Consider the following 26,694-nt stretch of genomic DNA (forward strand, 5'->3'; position numbering starts at 1 on the left):
TACTGCCTAGATGGTTCACTCTTGTATTCCTGATCTGAAAATGCAGGTAATAGGCAAGATTATAAGAAGATTAAATTTTGCATTTCCTTAATGAAGTCAAAAATATAACAACAGTATGATCTCCTTCTTAATTTCCTATCTGTTTGCAAAAGCATGTAGTTCTCTGCATGGCATGTATTTTTTCCTCCATTCCCAACAATTTCAGTAGGTTTCTTGATCTATCTTTATTCCTGAAAGTTTCTCAGAAATTACAGAAAAAGCAATTTTTGGTGATGAAGCTTCACTGGCATTCAAATTGAGGTTAGTTAATAGTAAACATGCATAAATAATTGATATGCTTTTCGTTTCTGTAACTCTCTGTAGAGATAAGGATGCTTTGTGGCAAAAATCAGATGCTCTGGAGTTCCAACAGAAGCTTAGTGCAGAGCAGAAGTGGCAGGGTGACACAGAGGTTAACCATTGTCTGGACTGCCAGAGGGAGTTCTCATGGATGGTGCGCCGACACCACTGCAGGTCAGTTTGGTGAACCCTGTCATGCTATTCAAAAGCAAAATCCCCTATGAGCATTTACACAGATGAAATTCTTTTAAAAATTCATAGTTCGTTTGTCGACATCATTGATAGAAAACATGTCAGAGCCTGAAAGAACACAAGTCCACCGAGGGATGAAACATTACTGGGAATGTCTCTATAGGGAACGTTCAGTAGTGATTAGTGAATTGTGAAGTCATTTCTATTAACAGCTTTCAAATCGCTCATTTCTACTAAAACCTGCAAAATTTGCTAGTGTTTTTACCAGTATCCATTAATGAGCTAAATGATTCTGAAAAACAAAATGGCGATGACTTCATAAATGTGAACTGCTCAGAAAGCGGCATGGTCTGTATCATGACCTCTGCTTTGGAGATGACATTTGGGCTTTTCCAGAGAGTGAGACCATTATGACAAAGCCCCAGGCTGTGTCATGTAAATGTGTTCCACCTGTGTGTGGTACTATTCTGACACCTCTGGTTTTGAATAATTTCTAGAATGTGTGGCCGCATTTTCTGCTACTATTGCTGCAACAACTATATGGTGACAAAACCTGGTGGGAGGAAGGAGCGGTGCTGCAAAGCTTGCTTTAATAAGCCCAGAGTGATTGTGGACAGTACAGATGACTCTGGATCCAGTGCCAACCAGGAAGGATCCCCAGGTTCATTGGAGTCACCAGTGTCACCAGGTGAGAGGGCTCTTGGTTAGTGTGCTTTTTGCACGCCACTGAGAAGTAAGTTGGTTTCTTAGACATTCTCCAAGAAACCACATGAGCACCTCCGGTCCCAGGGATCTTCATATTCATGGACTGTTTTCAGGATTAAATTGGTCCCATCATTGTGTTTGTGAATGGTATTGACAGAAATCTGCATATATGTTAAATGGGTGTCTGTCTGCTTGAGGATTTCAGTTAGTTCTTAGTAGTTACCTAATGCTTCTGTAGAGGTAGAGGAATGGCCTAGTCTTACTGTGAAGGATTTTGATTGCTTTTTGCTTTCTGAACTAGCTAATATTACTAATGTTTCTTTTAATGTCCTTTTATGGCACAGTTGCAGGCGAAGCCTCTAAACCACCAGATGATGCAGCGTTTGATATAATCACTGATGAGGAGCTGTGCCAAGTACAAGAATCAGACTCACTCCACAGTGAAAGTCAGATGGATAGAGATTCTCTGGATCAAAGCATGACAGATCTGTGAGTAAACACTGTTTCGTGGAGAGGGAACTCTTCTAAATTTTGTTTGTTGGGGGCTTTTTTAACCATTCAGTAGAGGTAGCCAGCCTCTCCATAAGAAGACACTGCTGTGCTCAGCCACATGTTCACTACATAACAGAAGATAATTTTGAGCCATTTGTGTAGTCAGCATCAAATCCAGTAAATCCAGACAGCTCTACCATAGCCCTCCAGCTGATTCTCCACAGTGCAGAGAAGTAGTCCCAGTTCTGTGCTCTACCATGTCAGCTGTCACCATTAAAATCAATGTGCAGGCTGCCAAGGATTGTTGGTTGTTCACACTTTATAAAGAGAACAAGGAGGTGAGGAGAATAAGTAAATATCTGTTCTTGTGACACACTTCATTGAACTGAGTGTGAAATAACTGGTCTGTCTCTATAGGATTCCTTAATACTTAAAAGATACTGCTTACAGGGAAGTAAAAGAACTGGAAATGTGGAGCTCAATCTGGCAGAGATTTTTTTTTTTTTCCCTCCATAAGAAAATTAGAGTAAACACAGCTTTCAGTATTTTTTTTTTACATCTGTTTCTACATAAATTAGCAATGAAGAGAATCTAAGACCATCTGGATATCTGAATACTTGGTTTGAAAACTATACTGTTAGTACTTTAGCTTGATGCATATCCATGCGTATGTAAAGGTATCGTTCAAATATTTTCAAATATTCTTCAAAAATTTCATTTTGTAAAATGCATTGTCTTTCAAAACAGTCATTTTTTGCTAATTTTTTTTTCTTGATAAAGCTACAATTTTTATATATCTGAGCAGGGGGAAATAGAGCAATTTCACCTAATTTTATACTTCTTTTGCTTCTGAGAAGAAAAGCAGCTTGTTTTTGAGATCAAATACCTCACAGCTGAAATCAGATAGGATTACATGTAGAGCTGGCTGTAAACTCAGTGACCCCTGGACAACACAGTATTTAGGATCTCAGTGGCAGAGGCTTGCCAGTATTTCTAATACTGATTGTGATAATGATTGTTGCTGCCTCCTGCTGGGGATGGGACTGAAAAGCACTCTGATAGTCGCTTATTTTGAAACCTATTTTCTGAACTTCTTGCAAACACTGTATTTGCCTAATGATTGAAAGCTGTCTTCATCTCAGAGTCTTGCCAAGCCTCTTCCATATCACCACGATGAAAAAATCTTGAAAGATTTTGCATGTTGTCACTTGGTGTACAGAGACATCCCTTTACTTTGACTGATTATTTCCTAGCTTGCTTTCTCTATATGCACAGGTTGCTTTCAGTCTTACGTGTAGTGTTCAACCAGTTTTAAGGCAGGGAAGTGTGTGTGTTTTGTGCGTGTGTGTTTTGCTTTTTCTTCATACTGGATGTAGCATATTTAAATCCTAAAAATTTTGAGAAATAGTTGGAATTTCCTACGTACCAATATGTGGGTCACTTACAGCACATAGTGGGAGATCTTCAGGTCCATTCATTCTTTTTCCTCAGCTGTTTGCATGTCACTTTCACATGCCCAGGTATGTCATGGGTCTGCCATGACTCCTCTGCCCCCTTCTGCCCATGTACTCCTTCATACACAGTGTTCTTGTATACCCTGTTACAAACTCAGTGAGCTCCATATCCTCCATGCTTCATCCGAAATCATGCTCTTTCAAGAGCTGTTGGTGCATCCTTTCTTCTAACACTTCACTGTACTATTTTTTTTTCTTTTCTCTTTGATGAGCTGGATAACTAATTTAGAGTGCCTGAGTTGGGTCTGACCTGCTAAGTACCAGCAAGCCCAGTAAATCATTTATGCATCCCGGGATAACATCTTCACTTTTTTCTTGGCATTAGAGACATTTGCAAAGGTGCTTGCTGGGCTAAGCAGCTGTGAGGGCCTTTGCGTATCTTCCACTCTGCATTTCAGGTTTCTGATTTCCAAATAACTCAGTAAGGTTCTGACTTTGGATAACTAAATTTCTTTCCTGAAATCGTTGCACTACTGACAGCAGACAGCTTATGAGCTTTTGCTGCTCAGCCACATGAAGCTGGCCACTCAGGCACTTAAGCTGCAGCTGCCAGAGCTCCAGTGCTTGTGAGACAGAAAATCTTCAAGGTCAAAGTTGAACCAGCTTTTTTCAGGTTTGAATTCTGAAAAGGTCCTTTTGTTTATGACTCCCAAAGTCTTTCATGATGTTGGTCACAGCATTTTTAGTATAATTTGGGAGAAATGCTTTCCATATATAGGAACAATCCTGCTATACTAGACCATCCAGCTGGGAGACAGTGACCAGCTGTAGACACCTAAGGGAAAGCGTAAGAATGGGGTAAGAATGAAGTGATATTGTTTTTCAAAATGCTCTTCCAGCCTCTGACAGTTTGTGTCTCAAAGATTTTCTGAATTGTTCTCTTGTAGATTTTTCCATGCTTCAGTTCTCCCTCCTTATCAGCCCCAATTCATTTCACTTTTAAAAGAAAAGGAAGAGAAACTGGTTTTCAGCAGATCCACCAGAAGTCTGGGCAGTGATGCATCTTCATAATGATCCCCAGGCTGACACCTAGCGTGAAGAAGTCATATAGGAAGAAGTGCAACTGTCAGGGGGGGACAAGAACAGTTAGATCGTGAGACAGCATTTCTTTTATTTTCCACATGTGCTAACAGACGTTGGACGTGCTACAGACCATTGGACTCAGGGGGATATCATAAAGAGAAGAAGGATTTACTTTATTATTGTACTGCACTTGGTTTTAAGAGATGAAGTAGGAGATTTAGCACTCCCTGAGCCTCTAGTGAGTAAGTGAAGAAATGTACAGTTTAAAGCAGTTAAGTGGCAATCTAGGAAGGAACTGCAGTACAAGCGTATGTTGGCTTTTTTTTTTTTTTACAGGAGTTAAGAAAACCATATGTTAGAGGAAAGCACGGAAAGCTGTTCAAGGAATGAGAAAACTTGAATGCCACAGATAACAGTGCTTTATCGGTTCAGGAGATGTGTTAGACAGTGGGTGCAGTTGAATATGCAGTTTTAGTAGCAGTCACAACAGTAAATTCTTCCTAGTCCCAGCCAATGGTGTTGCGGTGTAATGATGTTACGGTTAAACACTTAACCCACTAAGCTCTCATATGACTGCATCTGCTGACACAGTATGCACAGATGCTGCTAATGACCACATGGAGGCTCTGTTTACTCTCTCAAACTCATTCTTCTCTTTGCTGCTTGCATCTCTGCCCCAGCCCTGTAATTCATAGTTCGTGGTATTCCAGAGTGTATCCAGTGCATCTGCCCTTTTTGAGGTAAGGAGTGGATAAGAGATTCTTCCTCTTACTGTGGTGTGTGGGAGGCACACAGCTTTATCATCATGTAGCAGCTTCTTCAGTGTATTTGTTTGAATCATCCAATATTTCTTGTATGAAAAGAAGACGTACGATAGTGATTCTACATAAGAAAATACATTTTGTGTACCATATGTCAGAATAAGGAACTGGAGAATATATTTTTAAAATGCCTCACCGATTAAATCCAGGACAAATGTCATATCCCAGGGGAGGGTTTGTTTAGGAGATGAGTCCAGACTGTGCTGCTTGTCTCTGCCCCCCAAGTCTAGATTTCCACCTATCATGAAAGCTTTAAAACCTGACAGCATCTCAGTAGGGAGTTTATCTTAACACTGTTAAAGGGATGTCCTGGATGCATGTATTGCTCTTAGTTCATGAAGCCAGGATAGAAGCTGTTTGAATTTTCCACAGTGGTTAGCAAAACAGGAGTGCAGTTTTGCCCTGGCAGTTCTGTCACTAGAATATGCAAAATAAAAATTATGTAATTTGTCATCATGGCTATTAAATCATTTCTGTTTTAGGAAGACCTAAGCTTCCAGATAATATTTGACTGCATACTATTCAGAAAATCATGGCTTTCCTTTTTTTTTTCTCCTAGAAACAGCACATGTAATTCTTCGACCTTTGATGAATCAGAAGAGTGGCAAGTTGCTCAAGATGCTGAGATAAGCCTGTTGAAGTCAGGAGAAATCATGTAAGCAGAACAGTTTCATTACTACCAGACTGGAAGAATAAAGGCTGAACTCATATATCAGCTATGTGAATGTGTCGTGCAGACTCCTGGAAGAGGAGATTGATTGTTGTCCCACAGCAGAATTTGGTCTGAGGAGGAGCAGAGAGTGTAGCTCAGCTAAGCAGAGCAGCAGCAATGAGACAGGTCCTTTCTCTTAAAAACTGATGTGCAAGTGGGGAACAAGAAGAAAAGATTTGGGTCTATGTCACATCATAAAATCTTCCTTCCTGTTCTTACTGCAGGAGGTTGTTGTGAACAGAGAGGAGGCTTAGAGGGAAGTCTGCATAGTTCTGATAATCTCTGGAGGAAGCTCTAAGTCAAAGGCAGAGTGCTGTGCTACTTGGACTTTCGTGATGGGGAGGGAACTGGAGAACTTTTGGAGCACGTGCCTACTATTTACTGGTAGCCCCAGCCTATTGCCTCATAGGAACTATCTGCCTGGTTGATACTTGCTTGGCTTAAAATGTTCAGCAGATGATCTGCTCAACTCCTGTGAGCCGAGTGCACAAAATTCTTGCATGTACTCTGCTCAGAAATTAATAGTTACGTGCAGTAGTGACAGAATGTCATTTTCACAACCACAGAGGGAATCTCATGCACAAAAATGCTCATGACCTGGAGTAATTCCCCTTTGCTCACCCTTCTCTTAAGCCTTGCTTGGAAATCCTGGCCTATTCGTGGTGAGCCTTTCAAGCTTGTTGCTGCTGTTCAGAGAACCAGCAAGATAAAGCAGTAGCTTAAGCTGTAGCTGGGCTGCAGAGCAAAACCAAGAGCTGTCATTAGTTTGTTAAAATTAAAGATCAGTTGAAATGTAGTAGCTATTTCAGCTAAGAGGAGAAGTAACAATGTAAATAAAACTTAGGGTAAAGCTTTCTCTCTGAACAAACTACAGATATTATAGTAAATGAGCTGTGATCCCTAACCCCAATGATTGGTAACTGAACTCCTTATTACTCTAGAACAGGAAATCATCATGGTGACCGAGTGGTATCTTCTGGCAAATGAGTTGATTTTTTTGCTTGGGAAACGATTTATTTGGCCTGAAGAGTGATGTGTTAGATCAGTTTTAGTTAGTATAACACAAGTGAGCTACTCAGCTCTTAGAAACTACTGGTTTTCCCTGAAGAAGGCAAGCAGCATTCTTCTGTTAAAGGTCCCACTACTTTCAGTCTGAAATAGATATCAAAATGAAGTAGGCTAATAAAATGCTTGAGGGGTCAAGATCACATACTTGGAGAGTACTTCCTTTTTAATTGGAGGGTCATTGAATCAGCTTTTATCCAGCTTACTGGGGTAAAACAGAGCATGCAGTAAGTGCTCCAGAGGATTTAGACAAAGCTGTTGTTTACACTCCATCCATCTGCCCTCTCTGTACTCCCGATCCCTGCTTTCTGTACAAATAATGTCTAGACGAGAATAATAAATAGACTAATTTTTGTTTACATTTCTCTGTGAAAGGAACAGTAGAGGGCAGCAGACTTTTTTTAAATCAGGAGAGCTCTAAAAAGCTTTATTCAAAAAAGATTTTTCTAGTTAAAATGAAATAAATAAGTGAATAACATCCATATTTGCTAAAGCAGTGAAAATACTTTCATCTTTTCTGCAGGTCTTGCTTTCATCCAAGGCTGAATTTTCCTGCATCTTGTTAGACCTGTCCCAAAGTTGCTGTGGAGACTGCCTCAAATATACAGAAAATAAAAAATGATGACTATTGTTTTTGTCTCAGCTATTAGATTGGATCAAGTGATTGTATTTTTCTCACTTACAGGGTCAAATTACCCCTTACAGTGGAGGAGATTACAAATTTTGGGGAAGGCAACAGAGAACTGTTCATTAAATCCAGCACTTACAGTATCATTCCCATCACTGTTACAGAGATTGGGCTAACAATTAGTTGGATATTTTCATCAGACCCTAAAAGCATCTCTTTCAGCGTCGTCTACCAAGAATCAGAGGACACACCACTGGATCAGTGCAAAGTAAGGCTGTATTTCCCTGTGGGATTTTTGTTTCTTTTCTACCTTAGAAAGTGTAATATACTTCAGTAGGCTCCCCAGAGGAATCAGCCTGCATAGCCAGCTGATCTCCACAATGGTGCTAATTGCTATTGGATTAGAAGTTCTTTTTTCCAATTATGTTTTCCTCGGGGCAGAGCTACATCTTTAATTATTTAACACTGCCTGCCAAAGTTGAGTTGAAAAACACTATTGCTTCTACCAGTCTCATCGTCACTCACTATTATTAAGCAAAAATTAAAGCTTAAGCCTGCAAAATTCTTCTTTTCTTCCTCCTCAATACTGCTTGATTTGTGGCTGCTTAGGGCTGATCTTGCCAGGCTCCTAAGTAGAGACCAGAAGGAAACAGATAAATGGATTGGGTTGTTTGCATTTCTTAAGAGTCGAGCGTGTGTTTAAGGGTATTGATGATGTGCCCATGTCTTGCAAAATCACTTTGTCAGTGCCCAAGGTACCAGGTTTTATATGTACTGTATGTATTATATGAGGATTGTGTATTAAGAGAATCTATGTTACTCAGCTCATTCCAAAGTTTAAGTAAAGACTGGATAGTTGTTGTTTGAACACACCATATCAGGGAAGGGTCTAAGGTTGTGATTTCATTGGACGAATAAAAAATGCTTATGCAGCATGAGTCAGTTCACTCCAGAATAAATAACTCCAAGTAAAATGTATGTTTTGTTCATCTGAAGGTGTAAGACTGTTGCTTCTGTCTTGATATATCTATTTGAAATAACTTTGGGTTCTCTTGGGTTGTCCTTGATCTGTGGCATCTGCTGTTCTGAGGTGAAAACCAGTGTCTCTGCCAGAATTCTACAGGATAGATGGTTACACCCACTTCTGCTATAAATTTAGATACACAGTTAAATTTGCTGAGAAATCTTATCTTGTAGAGTCATAGAATGGTTTGAGTTGGAAAGGACTTTATAGGCCATCTGTTTCCAACCCCCTCCCATTGGCCAGGACACCTCCCACTAGACTGGGTTTCCTGAAGCCCCATCCAACCTGGCCTTGAACATTTCAAGGATGAGGAATACACAGCTACTCTGGGCAACCCGTTCCTCTGCCTCACCGCCCTCAGAGTAAATAATTTCTTCCTAATGTCCATTATAAATCTACCCTCTTTCAATTTAAAGCCATTACTCCTTGTCCTATGACTTCACTCCCTTACAAAAAGTCCCACCTCAGCTTTCCTTGAGAGCCCAATTAGGTACTGGAAGGCTGCTATAACATCTCCTGAGAGCCTTCTCTTCTCCAGGCTGAACAAGCTTCAGGTGGGACATTATAAGAGTGGAGTAGAAGGGGACAGTCATTTCCCTTGCCCCTCTAGTCACACTGCTTTTGATGCAGCCAGGGACATGGTTGGCTGCCTGGTCTGCAAGCACACGTTGCTGGTTCGTGTTGAGCTTCTCATCAACCAACACCCCTAAGTCCTTCTCAGGGCAGCTCTCAATCCATTCTCTGCTCAGACTGTTCGTGTTTGGGATCGCCCTGACCTAGGTGCAGGATCTTGCTCCTGACTGTTGAATTTCATGAGGTTTGCGCAGGCCCACCTCTCAAGCCTGTCAAGGTCTCTCTGGATGGCATCTCTTCCAATCTGTGTGTCGACAGCACCTCACAGCTTGGTGTCATCCGCAAACTTGCTGAGGGTGCTCTCAATCCCACTGTCTCTATCACCAATAAAGATGTTCATTAGTGCAACTCCCAATACCAACCCAAAAGGACATCATTAATCACTGGTCTCCACCTGCAAATCAAGCTGTTGGCCACAACTGTTTGAGTGTGACCATCCAGCCAATTTCTTATCCAACGAGTAGTCTATCTGTCAATCCTTATCTCTTCACTTTAGAGACAAGAATGTCATGTGGGACAGTGTCAAATGCTTTGCACAAGTCCAGATGGATGACACCAGTTGCTCTACCCTTATCCATAAATGCTTTAAACTCTAAATTGGTCAGGCACAATTTTTTCTTTCAAGATGAAGGCATGTTGGCTGTCATCAGTCACCACCTTGTTTTCCATGTGCCGTAGCATAATTTCCAGGAGGATCTGCCCCATGATCTGAATAACACAGGGAGTATGAAGCATGTATCAAAAGGCATAAATTAGCTAATTCTGCTCTTGGCTATGTTTGTACAGATTTAATATAACACTTCTGGTGTTAGTAAACTTGCTTATTCTAAAAACATAAAAACATGATGAGAACTTGAATCTTTCCCTAAAACTGAGATTTCTAGCCATAACTTAATGCTGGAAAGATGGTGTCAAAGGAAAACAGGTGTCATACTATAAGACTTTACTTTGGGTGAACTTGTAATGCTAATCAGTGAAAATGAATAGTTTTTCAAGCATATACGCATTTTAGGAATTTAAAGTGTAAATATTTTTCTGAAGGCAAATGTCAGTTTTTAGGTCAAATAGCAAGTTTCAGTTTGATTTATATTGAATTCCAGGTTCTTATTCCCATGACCCGCTGCAATTCTCATAAGGAAACCATCAGAGGACAGATGAAAGTCAGAAACTCTGGAATCTACACACTGATATTCGACAACACATTTTCCAGGTAGGTCCCACCTGAGTGTAAAAGGTGAAATAAACTTGGTTTTTCAGGCTGTGCAACTACTTAGATGTATCATTATTCTGCTGTTTGGACGCAAGTGTAAGAAATTGCTCCCTGCTTGCCTAAAGATCTTCAGCCTGAGTTTTGGTTGTTCTTCTTCTTTGTTGTTTTTTCTCCCCACCATAGCAGACTTTAACTTGTTTGTGTCAACATCTGAGAAGGTTAAGAGAAGTAAGCAAGTTGGTTGTGATTCTTTCTCAGACAGTTTAGTCAGGAATGTTATCTTTGTAACAAGAGACCTGACAGCCTTTGTGCAGAAAAATCTCTCTTTAACACCAGTCATTTTTTTGCCTGAGTGTAAAATGAATAAACTTTTAAGACTTTCTGTCTAGTTGATTTCAGCTAACACAATCACCTTCCTCTTCCTTTTGTTTCTTGACAGATTTATTTCAAAGAGAGTGTTTTATCACTTGACTGTTGAGCGACCTGTCATCTACGATGGAAGTGATTTTCCATAGCCTTGAATACACTGTGTTATTTTTAATTAAATTTGTAAGAAATGCTATTATTTATGTATATGTAAGCATTGTGATTACCACTATCTGAAGACTTTGAAACTATGCAATAGTTATAATGCACATAGAGAGCATGTATACACTAGATGAACAAAGCCTTTTTAGGAACACTAATGGTTCTGTACTGTGTACAGATTGCTCAGAAGCCATCTTGTTCGATTCAACAGGTCAAGTAATGTTCCAGCCAAATTTTTTTCAGTGGGGAAAGAAGTGTGGAAGTGACTAAATGCAAACTGAAATTCTCTACTGAAAATTGAATGACTTTTCTTACAAAAATATCCTTCAAAAGGAAATTTAAATAAAAATACATACTTTTGTTGACCTCTTCACTGAGGAATAAACATACCCATTTCCATTCTGCTCTACTGCTCTTACAGTCAGAACAGCAACTATGCAATCCTTCAATCTTCACAGATATATATTGTAATCCATCTAGAATTTTTTATCTCTTTCAAGTTTTATAAGCAGCAAATATAGGGGTTTTCTACATTTTTGAGCTAAGATTTGGTAAGTCTTAACTGGCTTTTACAAATGCTTTGGTCTTTAATACCAGTTACAAAGCAATAAGTAATGAAGCAACAATTTATTTCACTTTTGCTCACCGTGCTTCGTAAGTTGTTCCACTGAAATCAGCTCTTATGGTGAGTACCGGTGGCAGAATCAGGTGTTTAATTTGTAGAATCAAGTACTGCTCACTGTGTGACACTTGGAAGAAGAGCATTTCTTTTTCCTGCTTTAGCACCTTGGTCAGCAGCATTCACAAGAAAGCACAATCTCTGAGGAGGCCAGCAATGACTTTCTGTAGACTAAGTGGAAGGCAGCCATAATTTTTGAATTGGTCTCCAAAAGTCCATCTGAAATTGAATGCATATCCAGCCCTTAGGGAACCCTCCATGGGGTATCTGATTCTACAACAATAGGCCGGTTGCTAAAAGATGGACACAAGGCAGTGTTTGACATTTACATAGTAACAGTTTGAGGTATAGGGAAATTTCTGGAAAAAAAAAATACCGCAGATAAAGCTAAAGGTTGCTAATCATTCATTCCGTTGTTAACAATGTATAAAAACACTGATCCCGAAGAAGATTGTGAAAGAATAACTGCCCTTCATGGACCACCTGGACTTTAAGTTGCATGTTCAGGGCTTTCCAACAAGGACTTGCATTCAGGTTGGCACCAAGCTGAAATGGGGGCCCTTTCAGCGAGGCTGTCTGGCTCCTGGATGGTTTACTCTTCAACATCTCTTCCTAGTACTTGTGACGTGCTGTGCTGGGCAGAGGGGTCGCTGGAAGGTGCGTGCTGCTTTACTCTTCCTGAGTAACAGGATGCAGAAGGAGTTAGACCCTTCCCTGGCCTCGTGCGTGAGAATGAGTTGGACAAGAAACCGAAGTGGGCGATAAATGACACACTGCTCTGTTCATTAATTATGGCATATTTCAGTGTTGAAGCTACATTTTATATTTAAGTGGGCAAGAAGAGTTTATTTATTGCTGAAGAATGGATACTGTGTATGGTACGCTATGCAATTTCACACAGCTGTTATGAAGTCTGCTGCAGTTTTCCTTTAAGCTTTTAGGTGTGATTTTTAAAAGCATCTTGTTGTTTTATTTAGAATACTAATCTGAATAGGAGATCTTTATTAAAATGCCAAATGTAAGTTAAAGGGACGCTGTCAAATGTTTTAGGCCAAAATACGACATCTCTGCTCAGAAGTATTTGAGTTATGTGCAGTCAAAATCATTTGACAGGCTTGCCTCTGGATTTCCTCTCTGCATCCTTGTTCTGAAGATTTTTTTTCATTCAATAGCAAATGTTTTTAAGGCACCGTTTATTTAATTCTTAAAGTAACTGGTTCCATGTAGTAGGCCAGATTTTTCCCTGCAGGTTTTTTGTGTAGACAGCCCTGAGGTTTGCTGAAACTTGTGTTTGAGAGGTGGGTAATAAAAACGCTGGATGATTTTTATTTAGCATTTGAGTCTTTATGGTATCTTTTCTTCAGGCTGTCCTGCCTCATGAGAGAAGTTTTATGGCTTTTTTGCTCTCTGAAAGAGGGCTAAGAGGAGGAGAGAAAGCCTGTAGTTAAAAGATGAAAAGCCAATGTTTGCTTCTCACAGAGGAGAGCATTTAAGCAGAAGTTTCAGTAGAGGAAATACTCCAGCAGGTAAAGGTGCAACAAGGACATGAGTGCAGCTGCTTGAAGGATCTGTTAAAGTAAAGGAGCCCATCATGTCACCTAGGTGACGGAGTCTTTTCCACCTCAGGGGCTGTGCAGAGCACACAGTAAAGAACCTGCTCTTGTTACAGAGCTGTTGTGTGATTGTCCCAGACCATTTATTACTGGAGTCACGGGACCCTGATCTAGGACTTCCCACAGGTGGAGGTTCGTGCAAGAGACTTCACTCAAGCGCTTTACACCCCCATTTGTAAAGAACCTGTCCGTGCGAGCTATGCCTTCAATGCTGGTACATCTGTTTGCCTACAGATATTCAGCTGTCTTGTTGTATTGGGCCTTTGGTTGAAAGACTATCCCCAGCAATGCAATTAAGAGAAATATTTAAAATCCGTCACAAAACCGACTTAAGGAGATGTCACACCTGTGACCTTATACACAAAGAGTGTATAAGAAGTCAATGTATCTAATGGTGTGTTTTTCCTGGTTGCTAGAACAAGGAAGGGTAATTTGTTTATGCAGGGATTTATGCAGAGGAAATATAGTTATTTTAAGAAAATGACAATGTTCCTTTACTCAACATTACTCAGTGTTGCTTTATGAAAAGTCACTAGGATTTGCACAGCAAGAAGTAGCACTGCTACAAAAGCCTGAATTTGCTCTTTTAAAAAATTGAAATTGCACTATAGTTTTAATTACACTCAGACACTTATACTGTAACTTGTTCAGAAACATATTTTGGTTTTTGCTGCCAAAGAATTGCAAACCCATTCACATCAAATTTCACGTTCCACTTGGGGGAAAAAGAGATCTGTGTATCCCAGCATCTGTGCAGTTACAGAGATGTAGACAGTTATGTACTGGAATGTTTCTTGATGCTTTTTTTTTTCCTTTTATAACCTCAGGAATTAAAAAAACTTCTGTATCATTGAGAGTGTACGTCTGCTTTGTGCCATGTAGAGATAGCTTTGTCTTGAAGATAAATCAGGTCTACTTCTAGGCTGGAAGAAAAAAAGTTGGAAAATAAGGAAAAATTAGAAACGTAGAAAATGAGATTGAGTCCATTTATGCTGAATGTTTGTGTGAGTCAGAGGCACTCTTCACCTGTCACCTCTGCTCCTTGCCTTGGAGGAGATGGAGAAACATCTATTTGCAGCTGTAGGCTCGACCCCGTGTTGGCTAACCTGAGCTGCTGGGGCCGTCGGAATGGGGACAGGAGTACTAGAGGCCTGCCCACCATCAGTCATCTCTTCTTTTGTTTAGTTGCTGCTAATTTCTGTGTCTTCATGGGAGATTTCTGCTGGGGGCTGCAAGCAGAAGCTCAGAAGCGTCACTGGAATTGAGTCTCTGCCGTGCCTAGCCTGGAGTACAAGGGAACTGCAAAGATTAAGTTTTGCATGACCAAATAGACGTGTAATGGCTGTACCTTGCTGTGCAGCTCTACGATGGAGGCTGTAGCTGCTGAAAGTCTGTGTGTAAATCTCCAGTAATCAATTCTCAGCCTTATTAAACAAGACATCCTCGGTGCTAAGGCCAAGACGATCCCAGCCATAACGCTGTCTTATATGGCGTTTTAACACACCAGTTTCCTACTGTCAGCCCCAGTTATTGGCCTTGGCACACCCAGTACTGCTGTGTGGACTATGTGAAAGTGTGTGACTGCCATGGGACAGCGATATACTCTCCATTAGTCCTCAGACTGTCACTTTGCAGTCCGATTACAAGGTTTCAAAACTCCTATAGCCCCGGAGGCTCCGAAAAAAACAGCACTTAAAGCCATGGGGACTGTGGTGTCTGAGCAGTGAAATCACAGGGGGTTGGTGAAATGGAAATGGTGACTTTACATGTACCAAACTCAGATCAATAGTTCAGGTTTCAGGATGAATACAACCATACTACATTACTCACTGTGACGTCAAGTGATGCTTGCAGCAGCCGTGACAATCCTTACTGGTCCCGTAGTTGCTCTGCTCCCTGGAAGAGGCGTCCCTGTCTGTGTTTCGGGTGGGAGCTGCCTTTGGTTGAACAGGTTTGTCTGCAGGAAGTGGCATTTCCTCCTCGGCTCTCATGTCGCTTTCTCTCCTCAGACCACAGCAGGCTGCTGCGATGCTACGTGATGGCCGGACGGTCACGGCCACCTCCGGGGGCCTTTGAGACACGGAAATAATGACAATTCAGAGCTACTGGCAGCAGTCCCTGTTATGACACGGCTTTGCATAGTCTGGGAAATCTAGGAATGAGGCAGTGGGCTCCTGGCCTACTTGAGGCTTTCAGAAGCCTCCTTGTCATTTGACCGAGACCTTATTTTCTGCAGACAGATGTTTTCTGTGGGTGACTGAGGCAAAGCCCAGCTGGCTGACTCACGGGGCCTCAGGAGCGGCTGGCTGTGCTGCTCTGCTCGCTGGTAGATGGAGTGCCTCATCCCCAGCTTGGGGCCTCTGGGCCATAACGCTTAACAGGTGCTGAGGGGTGAAAAGGTTGGGACCATACACCAAAATGGAGAGGGATGCACACACACAGCAGGGAGGCCCCTGAGGAGCAGCACCTCCGCACCGAGCCCTGCTGGGAGCACGCAGTGCAGGCACTGCCTGACTCAGAGCAGGACGCCTGTGACCGGGGGATGACCCGGCGCCCCGACCTGCTGAAAGTTCACCGCTGTGTCACCAGCCTCAGCAGTTTCACTCGCTGGCCCCGCATGAGAATTTCCCACTGCGGTTGTGCTGAGCAAAGGCGCAGCACTCACCTGTGCGCCAAAATGTGAGCGTCCCTCGTTGCCACCCACTGCTCGCAGCCACCGGGCATGTAGCAGCCGAGGCTTGCACACCTGTGTTTTGGGAGGACAGCATTTCGGGAGCGGGGTAAGTCCTCTTGCTTGAATTATTGCTATGGAGAGCAGTGCTGGAGCGGGGAGGGGTCATTTCTCAGGCCCTCATTTCCACCCTTTTCCCTGCAAGTGGAAGCTCGGAAGGGGATTTTTTAGGTCGGCTGTGTGTATTTGAAGCTGAGGAGGTTTTGTGTGTCGCTCCCGTGTGACAACTGGGGGGACAACTTGGGGACACCTGCTGCCTTCACCGCTCATGTTGTGTGCAGACCTCCCAGGGCAGGGCAGCTCTCCTGGGGCAGTCCCTGGGCAGGAGCGTGGATGTCCCCACACTATTGCCCCCCATTTGGGTGAGTGGGCACATCTTCGTACTTCAGTGTGTTGTGCGTCTGTTGTCAGGTTGCTGGGAACCGCAAACGTAAGGCGGCTTTTTGCTTCTCCTCAGACACGGGAGGAAACAGGTTGGGCGTATGGATGCAAAGCTGAACGCAGGCTTGTAGGCAAAGACACCACCAGTTCATCCTCACGCTGTATATGACAGTGCTTTATTGAAGGGAATTTCAGCTTCTGCTCAATTTGAGCTCAACACAAATCATAAACACCACCTTGACACATATAGGAAAAAATGCATGTCTCTTTCAGCATTTATTTCTCTAAGCAAAAAATGAATAATAATAATAATAAAAAACACTCAAAAAATGGATATCAAAGTAGAACCCCATCTCCCCAGATTTACTGTGTTAGTCAGGAAAGCAGTGCCAAGCCTTGCAGAAAGCCGGTGTTTACCAAGATGCTTTAATGATTTATAGTCATCTAATGCCAAAGCAGGTTAAAATTGGTTATGTACAAGAAAGCCTCCTGAGCACTAAAACCAGCAGCGTAAGGCTCACGGGTGCCTGGGGGGAGGAACTGGGATTGCTGGGAACCTTGTGGTGCCCCAGACCTCCCGTGCCCTTCTGGTGCCAATGTTGGCCCATCCTCAGTTTCCAAGAAACTAGTAGGTTTGCCGCAGCTCCCACCTACAGGCACCTCAGCCTCCACCAGCCCCAAGAAGAGCATCTCAACCAAAATGTTGCTAGCAATAGGTTTGAGACCTAATGACTCTCTGTCTCATCAGTTCTGGGCTAAACGTATTTTGTCGTCTTTGCAAAGGTATCGGCTCATCACCGATGTTTTGTTGAATCTTGGGTTTGGGGTGTGGGTGCTCAGGGACAGAAAACTCAGAGCATCCAATGGTCTTGGATTCTTATTGAGAGTTGTAGCTTGTCAATGCAGAGAAATATAAACCGCAGCAAATTCATTGCGTCTACTCTCACCCTACATCAAAGAGCTAAAATACAGGAGAAAGATCTAATTCAGTAGTGAACACAGAATATTAGCTTTCCTTTGCCTGTCCCACAAAGCAGCATTGTGTCCATGCATGCAGGGAACAGCCTTCGCGTTCTGAAACCAAGCAATGGCCAGTAATCGAGTTATCACGGAGCCGGTCTGCAGCGAGGGCTCAGCTCCTTCTCACTGCTCCCCATGGACGGGAAGATGGCTCATCCTGCTGCTGCTGCTGTCTCATGGCTTTCCTGAGAGGCTTGCTATTTGGGCTGTGTTTTGAGCCACGGATGGGTTCTAAGAGCTGCCTCAGAGATAGCTCTTATCTTCTGTCAGCTCGGCTCACAACACGCCTGGCTCCATTTTGCTGAGTGGTGCTGAAGGTTTCACTTCCCTTCATGAGAGAGGCCTGGTCTGGCTAGGCAGGGCACAAAGGAGGCACATGTAGGGCCCTCAATGTCCCTGCTTAGTCCTGGAGGCAAACAAGGAGGCCAGCCCTCCTCCAAGGCAATCTTTGGGGTGCAGGAACGATGTCTGAAAGGACATGCTTGGTACCCCTCAGGAGGCACTGGCTTACACAAGGACTTGGCATGAGGCAGGAACAACAGAGGAGGTCAAGTGGGTGCTGAGGGTGAGTGAGTTCCTCACCCGCCGCCGCCCCAGCATGGCAAAGGACCAGTTGGAGCTGTGCTCCATGCTGTCACCCAAGGAGGAGCACTGCTCTTGGCCCCCAGGCCAGTAGCGGCCAGTGCTCCGCACCATCCTGGCCAGCGCCACCCGGAAGCGCTCCCCAGCAAAGACGTAGAGGAAGGGGTTGAGGCAGCTGTGGAGGAAGGCAATGCTCTGGGTGACCTGCAGCCCAATGTCCAGCCCATTGATGGCCTGGCAGCTGTACACCGCCCCGGTGTACATGTTGATGGTCTTGATCAGCAAAACAATGTTGTATGGGAACTGAGAGAGGAGAAAGGCAGTGATGATCATGGTGATGATCTTTAATGACTTCTGCTTTTGGCATCTTTTGGCTTGGAGGAGGGTGTGGATGATCAGGGTGTAGCAAATGATCATGACCAGGAGCGGGAGGAAGAAGCCTATAGTGACTTTCAGAGCCAGGACAGCAACTCTGAAGGCCCTGCCAACGTTGGGCGGGTACATCATTTTGCACACCATCACCGCACCGATCTGCTTGCTCTGGCTGTACATGATCTCAGGGAGGCACAGGCTGACAGATGCCAGCCAGACAGCCAAGCACACTAGTTTGCTGCGCAGGATCCGCCTTTGCTTGGAAGATTTAGCTTTTGTTGTTTGAACAATGGTGATGTACCTGTCAAAACTGATGCATGTTAGAAACAAAATGCAGCCGTAGAAGTTGATCTTATACATGCTATTGACAACTTTGCACATGAAATTTCTAAAGATCCATCCACTGGAGGCAGCCGTGGCCCAGAAAGGGAGGGTGAAAAGGAGGAGCAGATCTGCAACAGCCAAGTGCAGCAGGTAGCGGTCCATCATGCTCCTCCTGAAGCGGTATTTGCAGTAGATAAGAACGACCAAGGCATTTCCCACCGTGCCCACAAAGAAGATGAGCCAGAAAAACACAGGCAAGAAGGCTCGAGCAAACTGCCAGACCTGCCTCCTGTCACACGCGAGCTCTGTGTCATTGGCGGGGTTCCCAATGACAGACAGCCCTGCGCTGTCATTCCTGTAGTAATCCAGGCTGGTCTTGCCAGAGTGGGGGACCTGTAGTGGGACACCGGGTAAATTCACATTGAGGTGGCCCAGGAGAGCATAAGTTCACCAGAAGTAGCTTAAGATTCCCAGCATCTCTCATTTTAGCTGGGAAAGGCATTTCAAGCCATCAGCAAAACAGAGTGGGCTTCAGATGGCTTGAAATGTGCCCACACCCAAGAGAAGATTCAAATACATAAAAAATCCAGACTCGGAAAGACATGGGGAAGAAAGCTTTGTATTACTGCTACAGTGGGGCAGCACAACTGGCTCTTGGGAGTAGAAAACTGATGGTGGGGGAAGGAAAAAGTAAGATTACATAGCAACACTGGTGTGTACTCACTGTGCTTGCAAGTGCCATCTGTACCCAATTTTCCCTCATCTTGAAGGAGATATTGCAATCTGGAGAGAAAAGACAGGAGCAGAACAACTACTTTGAAATAGCTTTGAAATAGGACTGTGACTCTTTTCTTCAACTATTTTATTTTAATATAAACCTCAGCGGGGCTCCCAGCTAGCTTTCTGAACTGGAGCTTTTTCACCCTTTTACACGTGTCCGGCTGGTAGATGAGCAAACCAAGCAGAAACCAGTGCCTCTGAGATGTTTCCATTTTGCTAATAGAGGGGCAGAAAAGATCCTTAATGTGGGAAAAACTAAATTTAGGGCAAATTAGGTCTTCAGCTTCTCTCTGCCGCTGTGCTGATAACGCCCTTTGACGTACTAGGGTCAGCGCGATTTCATTTTTAATAAGATGTACAGTCCCCAGTGCACACATCAAAAATCACATCTGAAAGCACCATAACTTCATGAGAGTAATTAACAAGTCTCTCGCAAACTGTCTAGCAACTAGCAAGGAAAAGCACCTGCCTTCAGGAGTAGCTTGCAGTGCTCAACTGTTTGCATCCCTTGCACTCTGCCTGCAGCATCTCTTATCTGCAGGCTGCCACGCTCCTTGCAGGGCCCCGCACAGCAGCTTGTTATGTCCCCAGACACTAGAAAGCCTGTTTTCTGCTGCAGATCGCTTTGTGCAGGAGCCAAGCTGCCGTCACAAAGGTCAGATGAGCTGGGTCAGACGGCCACCACTGAGCTCAGCCTTTCCCTGGGGGAACAGGTCAGGTTCAGGTGCTTTCCCTTGGGTTTCTCCCATGCACCACCCAAAAGCACCATCCCCAGTGTTAACTGGGGCAGGAGTTGATGCAGCAAGTGGGTCGCCTCCGCATCCTGCACTCGTGTCAGCCGCACGCTGCCCAGCGCGGGATGTTTGCAGCTAATATTTGTGAGATTGTGGAATTTAGTCCAAAACAAGGTAAAGCAGTTGTTTTCAGATACTGAAAGCACAAACTGGGGGCCAAGCCTTCCATTTTTGTCTCCACGCAGTAACTTCAGTGAATATGGGATGAGGTTTGCAGCGCGAGTTCTTTTCAATGAAAGAGCAGTAGTCTCGGTGCAGAGCACTGAGAAGAGACTGAAGAAATAAAAATAGCCACAAGCATGTGCTCAGGGTTTCTTGAATTTTCTACCAAGACACAGAACTACATGGAGGATTATGTTGGCCCCTGGAGGACTGAGTACAGATATCAATTTAGAGCAATGCCATCCACGCCCTGGTGCACAATTTCTGAAGCGCAAAACTCAAACTCTGTGTTTGTTTGCCCTCTTTCCAAAGCAGGCTGCCAGGGAAAGTACACGGCCAAAGCATAACAACACTACTGCGTGGCTCAGAATTCACACCAGCAAAAACCAGCTGAAAAAAAGCCATCTGTGTAACATGTACATTTAAATATTAAGACATAGAAATAAAGACCAGCTGTAGCTGCGTACACATGAATGATATTGGGCGGTGCTGCGTAAACTGGTGGAAAACGCTCCCATCCCTGTTGCACATGGCAAAGCCCCCATCCCCGTCTCTGTGTCCATTCCCGTCCCCATGTGGCTCCAGCCACGCTGCAGCACACAGGCTTACTCACATCACAGTAAATGCGGAGGCAGTGGGAAATGGAGCTGGGCTTGTACTGTCTGAGAAGCAAAGCATCGCAAAGTCAGCCTCGAGGCAGAAGAAGCAGTGTGCTAACCACAGCAGTGGCCTCACACTGGGGTTTTACCACTGTGCTTGCTAGTGGTTATATTAATAGTAGCAATCATCTGGTTTGGGGCACAATGACCATTCAGATGCTCCAGCAAGCGCTTGATTTTCTCCCGCAGTGGCCTCCTACCTGCTGCAGGCTTGAGAGTTCCTCAGCATGTCCAAATCTCCTTGCAGAACTGGGAGATTTCACCAAAACCACCCATTAACAAACCAGACCTCAAGAAACCAGCTCTCAGCGCTCACTGTGCATTGGTCAGTGCAGGGAGCAAGATGCCATCCCCAGACCTTGTTTCCAAAATGTTGCTCTAGCATCTGCTGCCAGAGCTGGTTGGTTGGGGTTACTGTGGGAGATAACTGCATTATCTCCCACTCATCTTCGTTGCAATAGAAAAGATTCATCCTAACTTGGCGAGGTCAGCGGGTAGTTTTCCAAATTAAAGAGGCCATTTGTAATACAGATCCCCATCCGCTGAGGAAAGCGAGTTGGCTGGAAGCAGGGCACTCACCGGTGGTTGCTGCGGGGAGGTCGGCCGCACCGCTGCACACCCTGTTCTGCGCAGCCACGCCGAGCCCTGGGCTTTGTAGGCTGCACTGGGTGTGTGCTCCTGGACCCAGGCCCAATCAAACCTGTGAGCGGCTGTTCTCTCTGTGGTTTGCACGGTTTAGGTGGCTCAAACACAGACTTTTTTTTTTTTTTTTAAATTTATATATTTTTTGTTGTTGTTGTTGGCTTTTCTGGTAAGCTCTTTCAATAACAAAGGGGAGATGACTCTATCATTATTTCCGGCTGAGATGCACCAGCCAGCACAGGGCAAAGCAGAGGCTGCTGCCAGCACGGTCGCATCCCAGTGAAAAAACACACTTACCGTAGTAAAAAAATCCCCAAACAAGAATGGGGAGCCACCAGTGTGCCCAGGGAGCGAGGAGCTGGGTCCCATCCTGCTCACTCTGAGTTGGCCCTTGGCCACGGGAGCTCAGTGATTTAGTGCCGCTTGCCAGTGGCACCTGAGTGGCTCCAGAGGATGTGTCTGAATGCATCAGGGCAGCCTGGTGTGTGCAGGAGGGTGCAGAGCCACCTCGTGAAGCCAGGGAAGTGTAGGGCAGGGCTACAGGTAACAGCGGGATCCCTTTGCTGGTAGCACACCTGGTATGAGAGCGCAGCAGAAGTTCTGAAGAGGAAGGCAGATATAAGTGGTGGATAAATGCATGAACCTGCAGATCGTGCGTCTTCTTCTCAGCAAGCTGGCATGCAAATCACATTTAAGTTCCCTTCTCTATAGGAAGCCCAAACACCACGATCATAGCTGAACTGCTGTATGGCTGATGCTGGTTCCACTCATCCCCAGCAAAATTTCCACAGTGCCATTCAGGTTCAGTTCCAGTTACCAGCCAGTAATTAAGAGAAAAGCAACAACTGGGATAGACTTTGTGCTGGACTCAGCTGTCATTGGCACCATCCTTCAGCACCACCATCAATGTGGCCTCAGGGCCAAGCACAGACACTGGGAAAGACCCAGCACTGCTGATGCCTTCTGCTCAAAAGCAAAACCTGCCCCAATGTTCTTCCTTAGCTGGAATGAAGAGGGCAAGGACAGGGATTTCCAACCAGACAGGATGTGTCTTCGAGTCAGGCAAAGTGCTCGGCTGCTTTGTATTTGGAAGACGAAACCCTGCAGAGAAGCAAACAGGACCAGGGAAAAAAATCTTATATCTCTAGACCAGAGCATGGGCCACTGTTAATCCTGTTGGTTGTTTTTTTCTCCCATTTACTGTCATTGCAAAAATGTCATTTTTCTCCACAACAGTGGAAACTGGGGCATAATAGCTTGAACATCACAAATCTTGCCACATTTCTGCTGAATTGTGTACCCTGTTCATACTCACACTTTGTGCTGTCCACAGATAATTAGCTTCAGAGCAAATCCAGTGATTTCCCTTCAGCTCATATCATTACGAAAATGAGCATCTCTGCGTTCCTCACAAACATATTGCTTTCACTCTTGCCAAAAGAACTTGAATTGCAGAAGTTTTGTTTGTTTAATGTAAGTGGGAAATAAAGACCACTAGCAATGCTTACGTCTTCTTTCCAACTTCAAGGTGTTTAATTTAAGACACAACTTGGTAGTGAGTTTTTAACTCCCTATTTATCCCACATACTCACAACAGAGATGCGCTCAGCTCGATGCGCTCATCAGGTGCTGGAAAGATTTTGCAGAAATAGAACAAAACTTGGGGTTACACCCTCTTCTGAGGCTGACCTCAAAGTTTCCTTTTTCACAGCAAAAACTGCGCTGTGCTCGCACTAAATCTGAACTGAAATACACACACCCCTCTGGAAAAAAAGACTGATTTTCCCCAGTGCCTTGCTTGGTCTGCTTACGGGAGCCTGCAGCTACAGTGGCCTCCTGCTGAAGGAGGCACTGGCTCTTGGTGAGATCACTGTCCTCTGGCCAGCAGCTATGCTGCATTCCTGTGGAGCTTCCCAAACAGCCTGTGTCTGCTGCTGGCCTCTGCCGTGTGCACAGAGTAATTAAAACTATCAGACTTGTTTGTCTAATTCACAACTGTAAATTTTGATGTGTTTATGACCTGCCTGTTTGGGGTTCTTTTGAGGGTGCATCCTGTTTTCACCACTTCCCCCACTAGCCCCCTTGCAGGTAGAAGCACAGGCTGCCATTCTATGACTCCGATCCCAAATACAATGTGCTGAAACTCCAGAAAAACAGAAACTACTCGCTCTATCCCGTGAATGCATCAAGTTGGCACTCTTGTAGGAGGAAATCAAGCAGGGCATCTCATCACCTCTCTCTGGTAAGCAGTGATAGAACCCAAGGGAATGGCATGAAGCTGTGATGAGGAGGGTCAAGTTGTATATCATGAAAATGTTCTTCACCAGAATGTGGTCAGGCACTGGAACAGGCTCCCCATGGCAGTGGTCATGGTACTGAGTTCAAGAAGCATCTGGACAGCACTCTCAGCCATAGGGTTTGATTTTTGGGTGGTGCCGTGAGGAGTTGGGAGCTGGATTCAAAGATCCTTATGGGTCTCTTCCAACTTAGGATATTCTAGGGCAGCTCCAGCTCTGTTTGGACCAAGGGCAGGGTAGGCTGCCATTGTGGGTGCCATGAGCTAGGTGATTTTTCCTGTGGCTGAGGATCACTCTGCTGCCCTTTATCTCTCTTCCTATCCTCAGACCAGCCAAGCTGCATGGAAAAAATGTTTGAGCTGTGGCTGTCAAAAGGCAGGCCTGCTACCATCGCCCACCTTCAGCGCCATCACCAAAAAGCAACCTTTACCATGTCCAAAAAGTCTCTTAACGTAGAAACATGAGACTCCTTGGCTGAGAACTGAGTTCAAAAGCCGCTGGATGAGTCACTATGGTTGTCAACACTTTCTCAACACTTACTCAGAACTGCACTCCTCTGCCTCTGCCTAAACTTTTAACCCCTGAGAAGCATTTCTTAGTAGTTTGGACCACTATAATGTCAACAAGGAACAAGATAGCCTTCAGCTGGAAAAAATAGGCTAGGTCTCAGAGAAGTCCATGTGTGAAGTCCAAGAAGAGCAGCTGTTTGAAGATAGCTGCAGAGCTGCTGAGCAATGCCAGGGGAGCAGCAATAGCCGGCTATGACTGCAAGCTGATCAGTGTCAGACATACGCATAAGGGTGAAGAGGAAGGTGCAGTCTTCTTAGGGTCCTACAAAGCATCATAAAACCATTCCTCTTAGCAAGGCTTCTGGCAAACCCCATGGAAATTTTGGTGGCAAAGAAAGAGAAAGGCTAATTATAGGATTCCCACAGAAACACCCAGCCTTGACGCATTGGCCTACCTCCCAGCAGTGCTATGAAGGGGGGCTCTCAGTCAGTGCAGTGCTGAGGTGGATGGAGAACACCCCAGGCAACATTTTAGCTAGGAAATATTTCCAGGAGACGAAGCATTCAGCCTGTAGATGAGAGCATCTTCCAGCAAAGCAGGCACCACAGCCGCCAACACACCTTGCCATTGGGTGCTGTGAGCCACAGCGCATCAATGCTTTAATGCAGTTAGGGATCAGAATAACCAGAATTATGAGGTAGATTCTTCACACTCATAGCTGTTTAAGATCTCAAATCGGAGAGGAAGGCATGGCAAAATACCAACTTGCGCCGTTTTTTTTCCCCCCTTCCTTAGAGAATTACTTTGACTGGGACAAAGTACAGATCTTTGGTTTCCCTTGGTGCTACACTATTACATTTAGCCTTCATGCGAGACTCTGGAAGGTGTAGCAGGTGAGGCATACCTGAAGGGGCTTTGTCCTAAATCTGATGGCCCTGTCACACTGTGAAATACTCACTTGCTGAGCAACCTCGTGTGTCCCACAGTAACGCTCAGACTGTATGATTCTGAACTGGCAGGAGCTCATAGAGTCCTCTGGGAAAAGTTGTCTTCTTGTCAGTAAAATATGCTGAAATATAGCTGCAAGCTTTTGAACCCCAAACGTGAAAAAGGAAAACATCAGAAAATGCTAGTAAAGTATCTAGCATTGTGAGTGCAAGGAACGAGATGGTCTTTGAAGATCCCTTCCAATCCAAACCATCCTATGATTCTGTCTTCATGTCAGCTGAACCTCTAGGTGCAGGTATGTGGTGGCATCAGCCCACACTTCTCCCACAGCTGGCTGCTTATTCCCAGCTCCACTCATTCTTTTTCAGAGAGCCAGATGCTGTAAACCAGATCACCACAAATAATCCATTATTTTCCTACTTGTAGTGTTACTTTTATGAGAGGTCATCACCTTTTTTACCCACTGAAAAAAAGCAATTGTGAACTCCCAGATAAAAGGAGTGAGCAATACTGAAAGTGAAGTTACATCTGTGGCTGCACTGTCTGTAAGGCCAGCTCATTTTGGAATTCATCACAGATTCAACTGCATCCTCCACCCGCTCATTAAGCCACAGTGTGGTTATGAGATACAAAGCTTGCGAAACCCCCTTTGTTGTAGGAGAGAGGTGGGGAGCGGAGAGGAAGAGCCCCATTTACGGATGAAGTGCCATTTGCTATCTTCATACCACCCAGCAGACACCCAGCATATAACATAGGCATTTTGCTTGACAACATAGAAACCTTTCCAAAATGTTCTCCCCCAGTAGCATCTTCAAAGGTACCACTGTGAGCTAAGGAAACAAGCCTTTGCTTCTTGTGTCCCCAAGAACTTGGGGGACAGCAGTGTGGCTTCCCAGGTGCATCTATGTGGCTTCCCAGGTGCATCTATGTGTGGATCTACTCATGTCCATAAATATCCTTGACTGTGGAAAATTCAGCCAGCAGATTGCAGGAAGAAAACAGAAGAGCCAGGTAAGACTGGACCAAGATGTGAGCTCTCCTTCGGATGCTGGATGTACACTTGCTGCCACTCTTTGTCAACATATTTTTTTGAATACATATATAGAATCTTACTGAATGTTTCCATCTGGGAGTGGAATCAAATTTGGCATCCCATGCCATCACTGTCTGCCCTCTACAGCACAGACAGCTGTGAAGCAGTTTCCACTGGAAAGTCCGAGAAAACAAGCAGCTCACCATGCTAGAGAGATGTTGTACCATTTTGACTGCAACCTCTTGGTTAGCTGGCTGGCTCTGTTCCTCCCATTCCAGGCT

At 44.4% G+C, this 26,694-nt stretch overlaps 2 protein-coding genes across 6 annotated transcripts in view; one reads left to right on the forward strand and one right to left on the reverse strand.

Moving 5' to 3' along the window:
* FYCO1 (FYVE and coiled-coil domain containing 1) overlaps positions 1-12,900 on the forward strand; it is a 34,540-nt gene extending 21,640 nt beyond the window's left edge. For 3 of the 4 annotated variants that reach the window (XM_021386885.1, XM_021386886.1, XM_021386887.1), the window contains exons 12-19: positions 364-513; positions 1,029-1,219; positions 1,581-1,725; positions 4,946-5,005; positions 5,646-5,741; positions 7,549-7,759; positions 10,249-10,358; positions 10,798-12,900. In XM_021386885.1, coding sequence (XP_021242560.1) covers positions 364-513; positions 1,029-1,219; positions 1,581-1,725; positions 4,946-5,005; positions 5,646-5,741; positions 7,549-7,759; positions 10,249-10,358; positions 10,798-10,873 — 1,039 coding nt within the window. In that variant the 3' untranslated portion in view covers positions 10,874-12,900. The remainder of the gene's footprint in view (positions 1-363; positions 514-1,028; positions 1,220-1,580; positions 1,726-4,945; positions 5,006-5,645; positions 5,742-7,548; positions 7,760-10,248; positions 10,359-10,797) is intronic. The other variant, XM_021386888.1, reaches the window with a different exon arrangement.
* Positions 16,445-21,710, reverse strand: CCR9 (C-C motif chemokine receptor 9). 2 transcript variants are annotated; one of them, XM_021388742.1, is made up of 3 exons: positions 21,563-21,710; positions 19,313-19,371; positions 16,445-18,981 (listed from the first exon to the last, which is right to left on the reverse strand). In XM_021388742.1, exons 2-3 carry the CDS (start codon positions 19,349-19,351, stop codon positions 17,818-17,820), a joined length of 1,203 nt encoding a protein of 400 aa, XP_021244417.1. In that variant the 5' UTR covers positions 19,352-19,371; positions 21,563-21,710; the 3' UTR covers positions 16,445-17,817. The 2 variants fall into 2 exon arrangements, with proteins under 2 accessions (XP_021244417.1, XP_021244418.1); XM_021388743.1 differs by lacking the exon at positions 21,563-21,710 and adding an exon at positions 21,184-21,554.

Source organism: Numida meleagris, chromosome 2 (assembly GCF_002078875.1).
Source record: "Numida meleagris isolate 19003 breed g44 Domestic line chromosome 2, NumMel1.0, whole genome shotgun sequence".
NCBI lineage: Eukaryota > Metazoa > Chordata > Aves > Galliformes > Numididae > Numida > Numida meleagris.

Excerpts from the sequence above, each read along its gene's own strand:
- CCR9 (XM_021388742.1), bottom strand. The coding sequence starts at position 19,351 with ATGAGGGAAAATTGGGTACAGATGGCACTTGCAAGCACA. Across the intron at positions 18,982-19,312 it reads AGATGGCACTTGCAAGCACA|GTCCCCCACTCTGGCAAGAC; the intron begins GTGAGTACACAC and ends GTCCCACTACAG.